The 13636-nt window shown below is 37.8% G+C and overlaps 1 protein-coding gene and 2 pseudogenes across 1 annotated transcript; 2 read left to right on the top strand and 1 right to left on the bottom strand.

The window, feature by feature from the left end:
* Nucleotides 1-809: 809 nt before the first annotated feature.
* LOC142540061 (ATPase 8, plasma membrane-type-like) lies at nucleotides 810-5979 on the bottom strand (annotated as a pseudogene).
* Nucleotides 5980-6425: 446 nt separating this feature from the next.
* On the top strand, nucleotides 6426-8189 carry LOC142540060 (uncharacterized; annotated as a pseudogene).
* Nucleotides 8190-8760: 571 nt separating this feature from the next.
* Nucleotides 8761-11277, top strand: LOC142540058 (VAMP-like protein YKT61). The gene is made up of 6 exons (XM_075645934.1): nucleotides 8761-9144; nucleotides 9884-9981; nucleotides 10065-10169; nucleotides 10378-10443; nucleotides 10719-10805; nucleotides 11019-11277. The coding sequence occupies exons 1-6, from the start codon at nucleotides 8949-8951 to the stop codon at nucleotides 11067-11069; spliced, it is 603 nt and encodes a 200-aa protein (XP_075502049.1). The 5' UTR covers nucleotides 8761-8948; the 3' UTR covers nucleotides 11070-11277.
* Nucleotides 11278-13636: the final 2359 nt, after the last annotated feature.

Here is a 13636-nt window from a genome sequence, read left to right as displayed (position 1 = left end):
AAACTGATTTTTTTTTATAATAATATTCACAACTAATTTATTTAAAGAAGAAATACATCAGTTTAATCCCAAAATAAACGTTAAAAATTTGGAATTTATATTAGAGACAAACTCCTAGGTAGGCCTAAAATTTTAACAGAAACATTCCTATGTCCTATGTCCTCTGCTCTTGGGGAAAATTTCTTTATCACTTTGTGATATTCTCTTCTTGATGTAAAACCCAAGATTGAGTTATCATGTTATCAGGGTAGTATATGTTGGATACCAGAATTTATTTGATTTTAAGATGTGAGATTTTTGCAAGATTGTACCAAGATTGAGTGAATATTAATATCGTTTATATTATTTAAAATTTGAGCAGGAGAAAAATCCAAGAGTTTAATTGATATTGAGATACCGAGATAAAAATCAAGCAAGAGAGAATAAAATCCCTAGAATTCGAAATTATCGGTACACATATTATACAAATTTCGAAAATTTCATAAGGAGGAGGGTGTAGATTTCGAAAATCACAGAGATTAGATGAAGATTTGATTTATAATTCAAACACACTAAAATTCTTGATCACGATAGCAGCCAACCCCTATAAATAGGAGGGCCACCTGACTCAAAATTTCACACCTCATATGTCACCATATTTGCGAAATCCCCTCTAGTTTTCTTAAGATTTTTCGAGCACAGCGAAGCGCTGCCGCAGTCCAGCCACCGTGGTTTTCACGTTTTTCTTCAAGAAGTTTAAGGTAAGTGAGCTATTTTTAATGTTTAAAATTTAGGTTATGCATATGGGATTTTTCTTTTCGAAATTTTGAAAGAAAATTTGAGAATCAAGTACAATCTTTCTTCTACCCCGTTCTTGCATTGTCATACGTTTTTAGCACTGTGAGGAGTCAACCGTATATGGGTGGGAATCCCAACTATGACGTACCCTTACGCGGTGGGGGACATAACCGCTATACGGCCTCGCCCCCTTAGAGGAGTAAAAATTAGGGACTGACGTCAGTAAACCATAGAAGGTAGATAAATCGCAGTGCTTGGTAAAGGTTATGCATGTGAACATTATTGTGCTAGTATGTGTTTTCTTTTGAAATTTATGCATGTTGTTTTATTGTGCCCGATATTCTCCCACTTGCTGAGTATTCCCCAAATACTCACCCCCCTTACAACCTTCCCAGATAAGCCCGAAGAAGAACTCGAGGAGGAGGAGTCCGAACAGTTTTGGGGATGGTGAACACTAAAGGAATTTAGTTCAAGTTATTTTTTTTTCGTTTCCGCATTATAAACTCTGTCGTTTTAGTTATTTCATTTGTCAGTTGTAAAGACAATGGTTGTTTTTTTGCGAATTTATGAAATAAACTGGTTTCGGTTTATACTGTGCTACGAGGCTGGTTGTTTTTCGATTGTGTGATTGATGAACAACGCCGGTGTCGACCAATCCCGGTCTCGGGGCATGACACTTGACACATTCTTTGATCATACTCTTAGACAGTGTAGTGTTGTTGGATTGTTTCAATGTCCAGTCCCTTTAGCTTCACCACCGATTCAACGTGTCCCTTTAGAGTGTGAAGCTCCCTCAGCCTGTGGCAACATTTTTCAGGTTAGACTAATTACCAAGACTGCGCTATAACGATGTTTAAATCAAGGATCATGCATGATTCCCAAGTTTTCCAAAATTTTAAAATACCGTGTCGTGTTGATAAATTTTGAAAGCATAGAACCTCTTTATGATGATGATTTTTAGAGTCTTTTTTGTTAAGATTTGAACATGTGTTTTTTGACCAAAATTATAACAAGAAAATTGTTCCTATATTCAAATGTGCTGTCAAATGCGATTGTCCGCACTACCGTCCAAACGATGGCTATCATAGTTATAATTTACATTCAACTTTTACATTTGAAAAATTTGTTATATATGGAGCTCAATTGCTACTCATTTTAAAATACCGTGTAGTTGATAAGTCTTGAAAGAATGTAACCACTTTATGCTGATGATTTCTAGAGTTTTTTTTATACCTGGCAATTTCAGCTCTTCGTTTAGCTTGTTCAGCGATTTCAGACAGTTCTCTGTAGTTGTTCTTGTCGTTAATCAGGCCCGCAGGCTCGGTGTTAGATAGGCCGTGCAGGGTTCTTTGAGCCACTGCCCATTGCGCTTCTCTTTCACCCTTGCCATAATCCTTCTTGGTCGTGAAGGCAGTCTGTTTTTCCAAGAAAAAAAGAGTTCAGATTCGTAAAGTTCGTACGTTGGATAAATAGAATTCAGTTGAAGGATGCTTATTTATGACATAATGTACCTTGTTCTGGATCATGGAATCCCAGGCTTTCCCACTCAAGCCGTAGCGAATGATAAATTTGAGAACGTCGAGTGGGAAATAAGTGACGATGCTGTAAATCCAGACAACTCCAGCCCATCCCCATCCGATGCCTTGAATTCTTGCAAATCCCCAGTTTGCGTATACAGCGATGACTGTAGCCACCTGAAAACCCACAGCTTGTATTTAGTCGAGGATTTCATTTGTTACTATGATAAATTTTTAGTCTGTGCAGGAAATTACCAACTGTGCTATAAAGAAAGCGCTGACGAGTAACAGGCCAGGGCGTTCCACAAAAGACCAGCTTCTTGATCTTGTGACAAATATGAGCGCTTGGCTGATAATGCTCACTTGAAGATAAAGAGCTGCGGTTAGCTCATCATTGCTGCCCCGAATAGATTTCACATTGAAGTGTTCCTATAAGTAAATACCATATGTTTCCTGAGAATCTCATGAAAAGAAAAGGAAAATCATTTTTGGTTATCGGAGGAAGAAAGAACATACCGTGAAGAAGTCGGTATCAGTTGCCAGGTAGAAGAACACGACAGTCATGATAGCCATGTATGTTCCAAGAACAACACCAGTGGCAAAGATTTCTTTGAGCTTCCACGAATCTGGAACCGGAGATGGCTTCACCCTGTCCTTAGAGATGGTCATGATAGTTCCATCGTTGAGAATTGCTATGACAAGAACCATGAATGGTGAGAAATCAAACTTCCAGATAAGGGCAATAAGCAAGAATCCCATAACAATACGGATTGTGATGGAAACGGCGTATATGGTGTAATTCTTCATCCTTTGAAAGATGGCTCGACTTGTCAGCACCGCACTAACTATAACACTAAGTCCAGGCTCTGTCAGGACAATGTCTGAAGCACTCCTGGCTGCATCGGTTGCATCAGCCACAGCAATGCCAATGTCTGCCTTCTTGAGTGCTGGTGCATCGTTCACGCCATCGCCAGTCATACCACAAATGTGCTTCATCTCTTGCAGTCTCTTGACAATCTCATATTTGTGCTCTGCGAATTCCAAACAAAACATTGCATTCAAAATATATTTCTTCTTTGTATGTGTACATGAACACATCCGCGTGTGTTTATTTTGATAAAGTGGTGCCTACCTGGGAAGACTCCAGCAAAGCCATCAGCCTTCTCAATGAGCTCATCAACAGGGATTGAAGCAATAGACTCGTCCTTGCTCTGGCCAAGAAGGGAAGAAGACGGGTACATATTTGTTCCCATTCCAAGCCTGCGTCCTGTTTCTTTACCGATTGCAAGCTGATCACCATGTGATCATCTTCACATTGACACCAAGGTCAAGAGCTTTTTTTATCGTCTCTGCACTATCGTGCCTTGGAGGATCAAACAGAGGCAACAAGCCAACAAACTCCCAAGGTCCACCAACACTCTCTTTCGTTTTCTCAGGAATAGTCTGAAATCACAATGCAAGACGACGTCACAGTTTCGTCATTTATTTCCTGTATGAACAATGATATATTTATGATGCTTCATTTGATTTGTCTCACTCACCTGTCTTGCTACACCAAGAGAACGGAGGCCACGATTTGCAAAATTGTCAATAATCTCGTGAGCCTTTTTCCTGGCATCCCCTTGAAGCTCACAAAGTTCAATGATCTGTAAATAATAGGAGGGGAAAATGTAATGCCAGCAATCAATATTTGAGCCAAAAACAGAATCCATCTGTTAGTTATGGACAACTTTACGATCTATTTACTTGCTCAGGAGCGCCCTTGCTGCATCTGTGCCAGTTTTCATCGGAGTCATAATAAGTGATTGCAGTTCGCTTGTCCACTGGGTTGAATGGCAAGAAATGCACCTCTGTAATTCCTGCTCTTGCCTGAAGCACCCAAAACAGAAAATTAGTACCACGATATCAACTCTTTTTTTTCACACGAGTAAAATATTTTTAAAAATTTACCTCCTTGGGATCACCGAGCATGTTAACAATTGAAGCATCAATGGCATCCTGGTTCTCAGTCCTGGAAGCCCTGGCAGCAAGCAAGAGAACAGTGTCCTTATCCATGTTCTTTGGGAAGGCCTCGACTAAGGTTTTATCGACAGTGAGCTTATTGAGTGTAAGAGTTCCCGTCTTATCACTGCATAGCACATCCATGCCAGCCATCTCCTCAATGGCAGTCATCCTTTTTGTGATGGCGCCTTGTTGTGACAGCCGGTGAGATCCGATAGCCATGGTCACTGACAAAACTGTAGGCATAGCAATTGGGATACCTCCAATAAGCAACACGAGAAGATTGTCGATTCCTTCTCTGTATTTTCTTTGTTGGATCGGGTACATTACTACAATCTCAATCAGCATGCCAACACCAATGGAGCAGATACAGAAGTTACCGATGGCAGTCAAAACCTGATTTGAAAATAAACACCATTTAAGGCGCATTAAAATATGAAACTTGTTAAAATTTGGTCTCTCATTTTGATTCAAGAAACACATGATACCTTTTGGAAGTGTCCCACGTTATTGGTGCTGTCCACAAGATGAGCAGCCTTGCCAAAGAAGGTGTGGACACCGGTGGCGATAACCACAGCCTCAATCTCACCTTGCTTGCAGGTGGAACCGGAGAACACTCCATCACCAGGGTGTTTGGTTACAGGAAGGGATTCTCCCGTGAGGGCTGATTGATCGATCTTTAAGGGATCACCCTCCAAGAGACGAGCATCAGCTGGGATAATATCTCCCAACTTGACACTGATCAAATCTCCAGGAACAAGGATGGAGGCTTCTTGCTCACTCCAGTTTCCATCCCTCAAAACTGCAAGCAAAATGAATCATGCCATCGAACAAAAGTATCGGGAAAGAACCACGTTTAGATGATTAAGGGTACCTTGGTTTTAGGTGCGAGACCAGCCATAAGTGCAGCTGCAGCGTTTCCTGCATTGTTTTCTTCAATGAAACTGATTGTTGAGTTGATAATAAGAAGCACGATGATACCGACGAAATCTTGCCAATCCGGAGGCTTGCCCTGCATTGACAGAATTATATAATGAAGAAATGGCCTGGAATAAAACAAAATTCAACACGATTTACACATTACCCCTCCATTGGCCAACACAATGGCCATAATGGCAGCACACTCCATAACCCATGAAAGAGGATTCCACATAAATCCCAAAAACTTGAGGATCTTGCTTTCTTTTTTCTCCTCGAGCTTATTGTAGCCAAAAATTTGAACCCTTTTCTCTCCTTCTTCCGACGTCAAACCCTCTCTCGTACATTTTAGCTGTGTGAAAACTTCCTCAATGGGAATCTTTTCCTGTCATGCATAAAATATAAATCATCAATCACATGGAAAACTCAAGGAAACATGAAGTAAAATTTCGTCCAACCGAGATTTCATTATCGGTCCCATGTCGGAACCAGAAAACAATACTCACGAGATCAACTTGTTCATTCTTTATCTCTTCCAAGGAGAAGTCCGAAGCCATGATGTTGGCACTTCGTCAAGAAAACATGCAAATTTAAGTAAACTCAACAAGAATATGAAAGGAAGAAAGACAGAGAGCAGAAATCTCCCTCTCTCCCCCTCCCGTTTACTTCAAATTAATGACCTATCTCTCACACAAATCCTCTTTTTCTTTTGTTGTTTTTAGGCTTCCATGCAAATCAGTGAACAAATGAAGAACAGGGGATGTCTTTCCAATACATAGGCCTCTTGTATTTATATTTCAGCCAATTTTGGTTCCAATGACGAAGGAAAACCACACATTTTCTAACCTCTTGTTCCACTTTTGAAGAATGTGAGCACATTTTTTTTGTTGACCCATAATATCAGCTGTTACGTACGTTTGAGTTTTCACCTTAATTATGACCCGCTAATCATGGAGCTCGGGAGGGGGGAACCCAGATTACTGATTTTCTATTTTTAATTAACTTTACATTTTATCATTTCTTTCTAAAATAAAGTCAAAATAATAATTAATATATATTAATACTGAATGAAAAATAGAGATAAAAATTGAACACCATATATTCATTTGGTTTTTTTAAAACTGTTTGAGTTATATTCGGAAAACTTGGTCTATATATTTGTTTATTTAGAATTTTGTTATTTTATGTTTCAAATTTCAATTTTATTTCTTTGACGTCATAAATATTTGTAGGCTGCAAGCCCGTCGGCCTGACTCATTGAGCTAGTAGTTCTGATTCAACAATTCCTTTGTTTATGATACTAATACATTAGTTTTAGTTAGGATCTTTGGTCTTCCCACACTCGTATGAGTTACAGATTGAACCGCATCCACCTGTATCATTTTGCTCTTTTGTTGCCTTTTCTAATTTGTGCATCTGTTTGTGAGCAGGGATCTCAATTTACTGCTAATCTAATGGATGCTCGAGTCTGATTCACTAAATGCATCGATTGACTATTGGGTTTTGTGTGAAAAACTATCTAGATTGGGTTTTGTGTGAAAAAATATCTAGACACAAGGTTATAGATTATCATGCTTCTTACTCATATTCGCATTCCATTTTCTTTTGCTCTATCGCAGCTATGACTATGCAGGATATGGGGCCTCATCTGGGAAGGTGAGAAGCGGTCTATATGTCTTTTTATGGTTCAAAATGCTTTTTGAGCATATTGTTTACCGCATTAAAATTGTAATAGGATTCAAAAGCATACAACAAGTGATTCGATCTCCATAAGAATAAAGAAATTGTAGAGCAATTCTGATAGTTACTATTTTAGCTTTGGTTTAATGAGAAACGATGACAGCCATGAATTCAACACGTACCACGACATTGAAGCTGTATATAATTGTTTGAAGAACGAGTATGGAATCAGGCAAGAAGATGTGATTCTTTATGGGCAGTCTGTCGGGAGTGGTCCCAAGTTACATCTCGCTTCTCACTTTCAAAAGATGAGGGCTGTCGTTCTTCATAGTGCAATTCTTTTTCAGGCATACGAGTTCTGTGCAATGTCAAGGTGACATTCTGGTTCGACATTTTCAAAGTAAGTTTGTCAACTATCTATCGATTCTCATCCCCTTTTGTACTTAACCTGGGCTCTGATTCTCAAGTCTTCTTATTTTTTCCAGAACATAGACAAAATCCAGAATGTCAGCTGTCCGGTTTTAGTCATACACGTAAGAATCCCCAACCCTTCAAAAAAATAATTAGTGCTTGATTTGGCATTTTGGAAAAAAAACAAAGAAACTACAAAAGCAAAATCAAGAAGTTAGATAATACGATTTCAAGACTTTTGCATCTTCTCTTAAAAAAGAGAAGGTAAAAAACTTGTTTCTGTGTGTTGTTTCCAGGGTACGAATGATGAGATTGTTGGTTGGTCTCACGGTAAGCGACTGTAAGAACTTGCCAGGGAGAAATACGATCCTTTGTGGGTCCAAGGCGGCGGGCACTGTAATCTTGAAACATTTCTAGAGTACATTAAACACCTGTGCATATTCATGAACGCGATGGAAAATCATTCTTTCTCAAAACGGAGCAAGGTACCACTTGCTCCTGCCCCGAGTGTAACGGAATCCAAACATAATAGATGCTTGAGATTCGGCAAAAAATAAGTGCTTGGTTCTTTTTATCTCGCTTAGCAACTACCGCAGACCTTATTTGGTGTAATTTTATCGAAGATTGGACACACATTATGCGAGTTAGAAACGAGTTTAGTGGATTCATCAAAGTCGATATGCTTGGCAAAGAACTGTAGTTGAAAGTAGGACTGCGGTTCTTGAAGCTTTATCTCATCTGATGTTGGCGGTTAAGACATTGTTGATACCTTTGAAAACATCCTTCGCCAAAAATCTCTGTCATCTCTTTTGTAACTACTGTTCTGTTCTTTTCTGCTTTTCTTTTTATGTATAGGTATTTATCAAGTCACTTCGATGATCTTTTGTATCTGCTATATATATATATATTCATTTATTTCATTAAAAGCATAAAGAGATATTTAAATCACCAGTTAAAAAAATATTATTAAAATGTTAGAAAATGAATGTGTTATTTAATTTTTATCTATGATGTGCCTTGTAATAATTTAAAAACAATGTGTAACAATTAAAAGTACATATTCATAAGTAAAGGATTTAATGTAAAATAATATAAAATTATGAATAAGTAAAAATAGAAAATCAACAATAAGAGTAAGTAAATATAAATATTTATAAAATACATGTACAACATAATTGTTTATCGATTATATTCATGTAAAAAATGTTTAATAGCAAAAGTCAATGAAATAGAAACATATACATATATAATTTTTAATATGAACATTTTTCTTAAACTTGCTATATGTAATGTAATATCATCATGTATAATAAATATAAGATATGCTTTTACATTAATATTTAATTTATATATAAAAAATAAAATCAAAAGGAGAATCTAAACATCACCAAGTGCCTACATGTTTGTAATAATCCCAAACATTACCGATATATATATATATATATATATATTTATAATATAACCCATTCCCCAAACTCAGCGGACCGAATCGTTTGTTTCCAGATTAAGCTGTCGTCTCACGCGGACTCTTGATCTCCACTTTCTCGTTACATCACTGGACGGAATATTATCCTCTCTGGAATTTCGCCAACAAATCGAGAAACTTTTGGCGGCAGGAGGTGGGCTTACAGCAAGTCCAAGAAAATGGTGAAGATCACGGCTTTGATGTTACTAAAATGCGACCCGGAGGGTTCGGAGCCGGTGATCCTGGCAAACGCATCGGATCTAAGCAGTTTCGGGTTTTTTCAACGGCCCAGCGTAAGGGAGTTCGTCGTTTTCGTGGGTAGGACCGTAGCGAAACGGACTCCTCCCGGACAACGCCAGTCCGTACAACATGAAGGTTCGATCTTTGGATTGTAATGGGGTGGGAACTTGTTGTTTTCTCTCTGTTTTTGTATATATATTTTTTTGAGTTGATGATTTTTAAAGGGAATTGTGCTGGGTTTTGCTTATGTGGGTTTGGTTTTGAATGAAGTGGGATAAAATTGCAAATTTCATATTAAGACCCCATCTTGTATTGCAATTCTTTCTCCGGTAGATGCTAGAGAGGATTTTCTGTATCAGTGTGTCGTCTTGGACATCACTCGGTTTAATGGAATACGCTTCAATTCATGGTGATTTGAGCGGCATGAAATAGTAAAATACTCGTGTTTGATGAAGAAGCTTTAATCATCATTCCCTCCGCACTATCTTTTGAGCATTAGCCATGACTTTTGAAGTTTTTGAAATTACATAACTCATCTAAAAGTTTGAGAACTATGGCAAAAGACCTGCAACTTATGTTGTTCTTGGAAATAATTATTGCTTAATTAGGATGCAAATTGGTTTGTTTTTCTCTTATCTTTATGAGCAGCTAACTAGTTTAGTTAGGATGAAAGAAATAAGGTTTCCGGGTGCTTTATATTGGAGGAAGAGAAGGCAGAGCACTTCATAGGTTTTTATCATGTTTTGTTTTCCATCCGTATGGACCATATCGAATTTTCAAGTTCATCTGTGATTTTTTGTTTAGAAGAATCTTACATTGTTAGTCTTGTGGCTGTCTGAATTTTGTTTTGTGTGGACCACGGGCTGGAAATCAGAATACATGGTTCATGCGTACAATAGGAATGGCTTGATCTCGTTGGGTTTTATGGATGATCACTATCCGGTCCGGAGTGCGTTTTCATTACTCAACCAGGTAATATTCTTTTGAAATTCATTGAGATAGTTTTTCTACTATTGACTAGTCTCAAATTAGGAAGTTTATAATTATTTTTTTAGGTATTGGATGAATACATAAAAAACTTCAGTGATTCATGGAAAACTGTCCAAGCCGATAGTACTCAACCATGGCCCTATCTAACGGAGGCAATCACCAAGTTTCAGGTATTGAAGTCTCTATGCCTGATGTTTTTGAAAGCAGAGGCACTATCAATGAGAATTGCCAGCAGTAGAATTTTCTCCCTACCATCTTCCTCGATGCTTTCAGAAGTTTATCATTGTGTATCGACCCAAACAAGTGCTCACAAAATATGTGTCCGTTGCTCTATCTTTATTACCTTTTGTCTTAACTTGTTTAGCTTAAACTGTTCAGGACCCTTCTGAGGCCGACAAGCTGCTTAGAATTCAGCGTGAATTGGATGAAACCAAAATTATTCTTGTGAGTGTTTCTTTTCAAATTTTAGCACCGGTGGCATATATTTGGATGTTTCCCAATTTCAGCATTTGGTCATAAACAAGCAGATGTTAGTTCCAAAAGTTTGCTTCTTTATTTAGAAAGTTAAAAGTAATTGTCCGTTTAAGACCATCGCACTGATGTCAATTATTTAACTGATCAGTGATTGCGTGAAATTGATTTTTACTTCTTTTCCTTTGTTTCTGTTCCTTTCTTAAACCTTAATTTGTTATATAATATATACTTTGCTTTCATCTCAGCACAAGACTATTGACAGCGTCCTAGCACGAGGTGAGAAGCTAGATAGTTTGGTAGATAAAAGTTCCGATCTAAGTGCAGCCTCTCAGGTTCGTATATTTAACTTTGCTTTTTTTTTTTCACTAGTTTTTTAACCACATTCTTAGAGTTTACGTCATAACGTTAACACCTAAGTTTTCAATCTGCACCAATAGATGAATCGAATATGCTTATCTCACACTTTGTTTAACATGGTCTTTCTTAACACAACCGAGTCTTTTTCTATCTTCTAATAATGGCTGGTTTCGGGTTTCTTGAAACAGATGTTCTACAAGCAGGCTAAAAAAACCAATCAATGTTGTACCATCTTGTAAGTTGCATGTACATTATATCGCGGGGCTGATTGCTTTGGTTCTCTTGTATCTTGGTATTTTATATTTGAGACGAGGAAAACTTAACCCGGTTAAGGTTTTGTAGTATACCTCCAATGTACGCTTCTTTAGCATGGTTGAATTTATTTATAGCATTATTTGTGCGATATTATAAAGATTCGTACAGGTTCAAATTTATCAGTTACATTGATGCGCACACTGTTATTTAGATAAATGACCAACAAAATCATCCAAATTCTTGTATGAACTTCCCCCTCCTTTGATTGCATCGGTGGCAGCCTTGCTCAATTCCGTGGCTTGAACCCTTTTCTCAATCCACCTTTCATTGTTGTCAAGGCCAAAATCCGTGCTAAATCACGAACCAAGCACACGGTTTCTGCCACTTCACATACCCTAAGTGCTACATTTAACTGATCCACAAGCAAAGTAGCTTTAGCAAATTGGTCGGCCAACATTGGCACTCCAGAATCACATACTCACCACTGTATGATCATCACACTCGAGCCACGAACTTATTTCCGCAGCAGACACTGAATTGGACCGACCTCTCTCCGCAGGCCCAAAAGTGGCCCGACTGACCATACCCTATCCTGGCCCAAATCTCTCGCAAGATGATCCAAATACACACTTACCAATTCGCTTGAACACCACCCCATAACTAGCCAGATTTACCAGAACTGAATCTTTAATGAATTCCTTATCTGGGTCTCCCTCAGCATAGCTCCTATAAACAGATGACAGCTGCCATCAGTGATGAACTGGGGAACTTGGGATTTGGGTAAACTCCACCATGTCGTCAATGTTTTTCTATTTCTCGCCATAAACAGCGAACTATAGACATACCAAAAGCACCAAGGGGTAGAAACAATACCTGGTTATGTGGTTGGTCCACCCCAAGAACATGTCGCCCGTTTAAGATTTGTTATGACATCATCAAAGCCTCCAAACACAGCACTACCACCGCCACAATATATGATGTTTTCCAGTTTAATTGCTGATTCTCAAGGGCTGCTGTTGAATTATTGAAGAAATCATGGAGTGAAACCCTCATTCATCCATCATAATCTTTTCGCATTCCAAGTTTACCCTCCAATGGTACTCTTAACTCTAAATTTTATATTTACATATCTGATTAATTATAAAGAAGAATTGATTACGTGATATTTAAGTAAATAATTTCTCATCATAAATTATATTTAAAATTTCATAACATATGCACTGATAATCGACACAAAATGATGAATGTGATGTGTTTTGGAAAAGTAAAAGTCTTAATATTTGTATTAGTTTAGTTGAAGTAAATAGATGACTAATATTAATATAATATAATACATTTTTTTTACATGTTTGCCTTTTTTAAAATTGAATTAGATTGGATGTCCTGTCTCTTTTTCAATTTTTTCTTTTTGAATAAAATTAATTTTGCTCTTATTTTTATCAATACATAAACTTCGAAGAAAATGATTTTGCGTAAATTAATTGGCATCCCACATATAATAAATAGTAGTTAAGTTTTAAAAAATAAACAGAAATTGTAAAAAATGCTTATTATTATTATATTTTTTTTTTTTGAGACTCAGATCTGGGTAAAAGATTCCAGGCAAGAGAAGCCGGCCGCGCCATGGCTGCAAAACCACCGGTTTCGTGCAGATCCACGCCATCCGGGTGGGTTGCCACGCCAAGATACGGGTCGGAATAATCCACATAGCCCGAGAGGAACACGATTCTTCACAGCCTCCAACAAATATTGATTATTATTATTATTATTGCATGTATATATATATATATATATAGTTCGTCTTCTTGACGCAGCTCAAGAATCAGAACAAGAACAAGCGCTATTCCCCAGTAAAAGATCTCTCGTCTGCTGCATGTTTTGCAGAGATTAGAGTGATCGAACAAAAGGGTTGTTGGTGAATGAATTTGGGTACGAAATCATCGGGTAATTAGAGGGAGGGGCAACCACCCTCGAAGAAATCCCAATTCTCCGCTCTAACCCTCATTCTCCTCCGACCGTCTCACACTTGGGAATATGGAATTTAAAGAAGTAGTCTCCTATCACCGGTTGGGCCATTTCTCTTATCACCGTTGGGCCGGCCTTGGGCTAAACCAAAGTCCGGCAACAAAAACAGTGGGCCTAAACCTCCAAGAGTCTGTCCCTTTTAGGCTTCGGCTCATAGTCTTAACTTTGATGTAAAATCCTACCATTCAAACTACATTGAAAATCTTGGAAATCACTTTTTTATCTTGTGGTGATATCGTCATGCCCCGATCTTTAGAACATGACATCGTAGACATACTGGTTAAACTTTCGAATGATGGCAAGCCTTGCAGGTACAAAATCTCGAAAAATTGACATCATAAAAACAAATATATTGTCTTGTAATATCTCAAAATACATCAGCGGAAAAATAAACTCATAATTTTTAAACAACTTGAAATAATAAATCAATAGAATTTCAAGATGGTATTATTCTCATTTATCATCTACCAACTCCAAAACTATATTTGTTCTTTATCCTCGACTACATCCTCATTGATATCTCCGG

This window comes from Primulina tabacum, chromosome 3 (assembly GCF_025594145.1).
Source record: "Primulina tabacum isolate GXHZ01 chromosome 3, ASM2559414v2, whole genome shotgun sequence".
Taxonomy (NCBI): domain Eukaryota; kingdom Viridiplantae; phylum Streptophyta; class Magnoliopsida; order Lamiales; family Gesneriaceae; genus Primulina; species Primulina tabacum.
This window is presented reverse-complemented; position numbering and strand designations above follow the sequence as displayed.

Coding starts and splice junctions, on each gene's coding strand:
- LOC142540058 (XM_075645934.1), top strand. CDS start 8,949: ATGGTGAAGATCACGGCTTTGATGTTACTAAAATGCGACCCGGAGGGT. Junction 9,145..9,883: donor CCAGTCCGTACAACATGAAG/GTTCGATCTTTG, acceptor GCTGGAAATCAG/AATACATGGTTCATGCGTAC. Junction 10,170..10,377: donor AGGCAATCACCAAGTTTCAG/GTATTGAAGTCT, acceptor TAAACTGTTCAG/GACCCTTCTGAGGCCGACAA.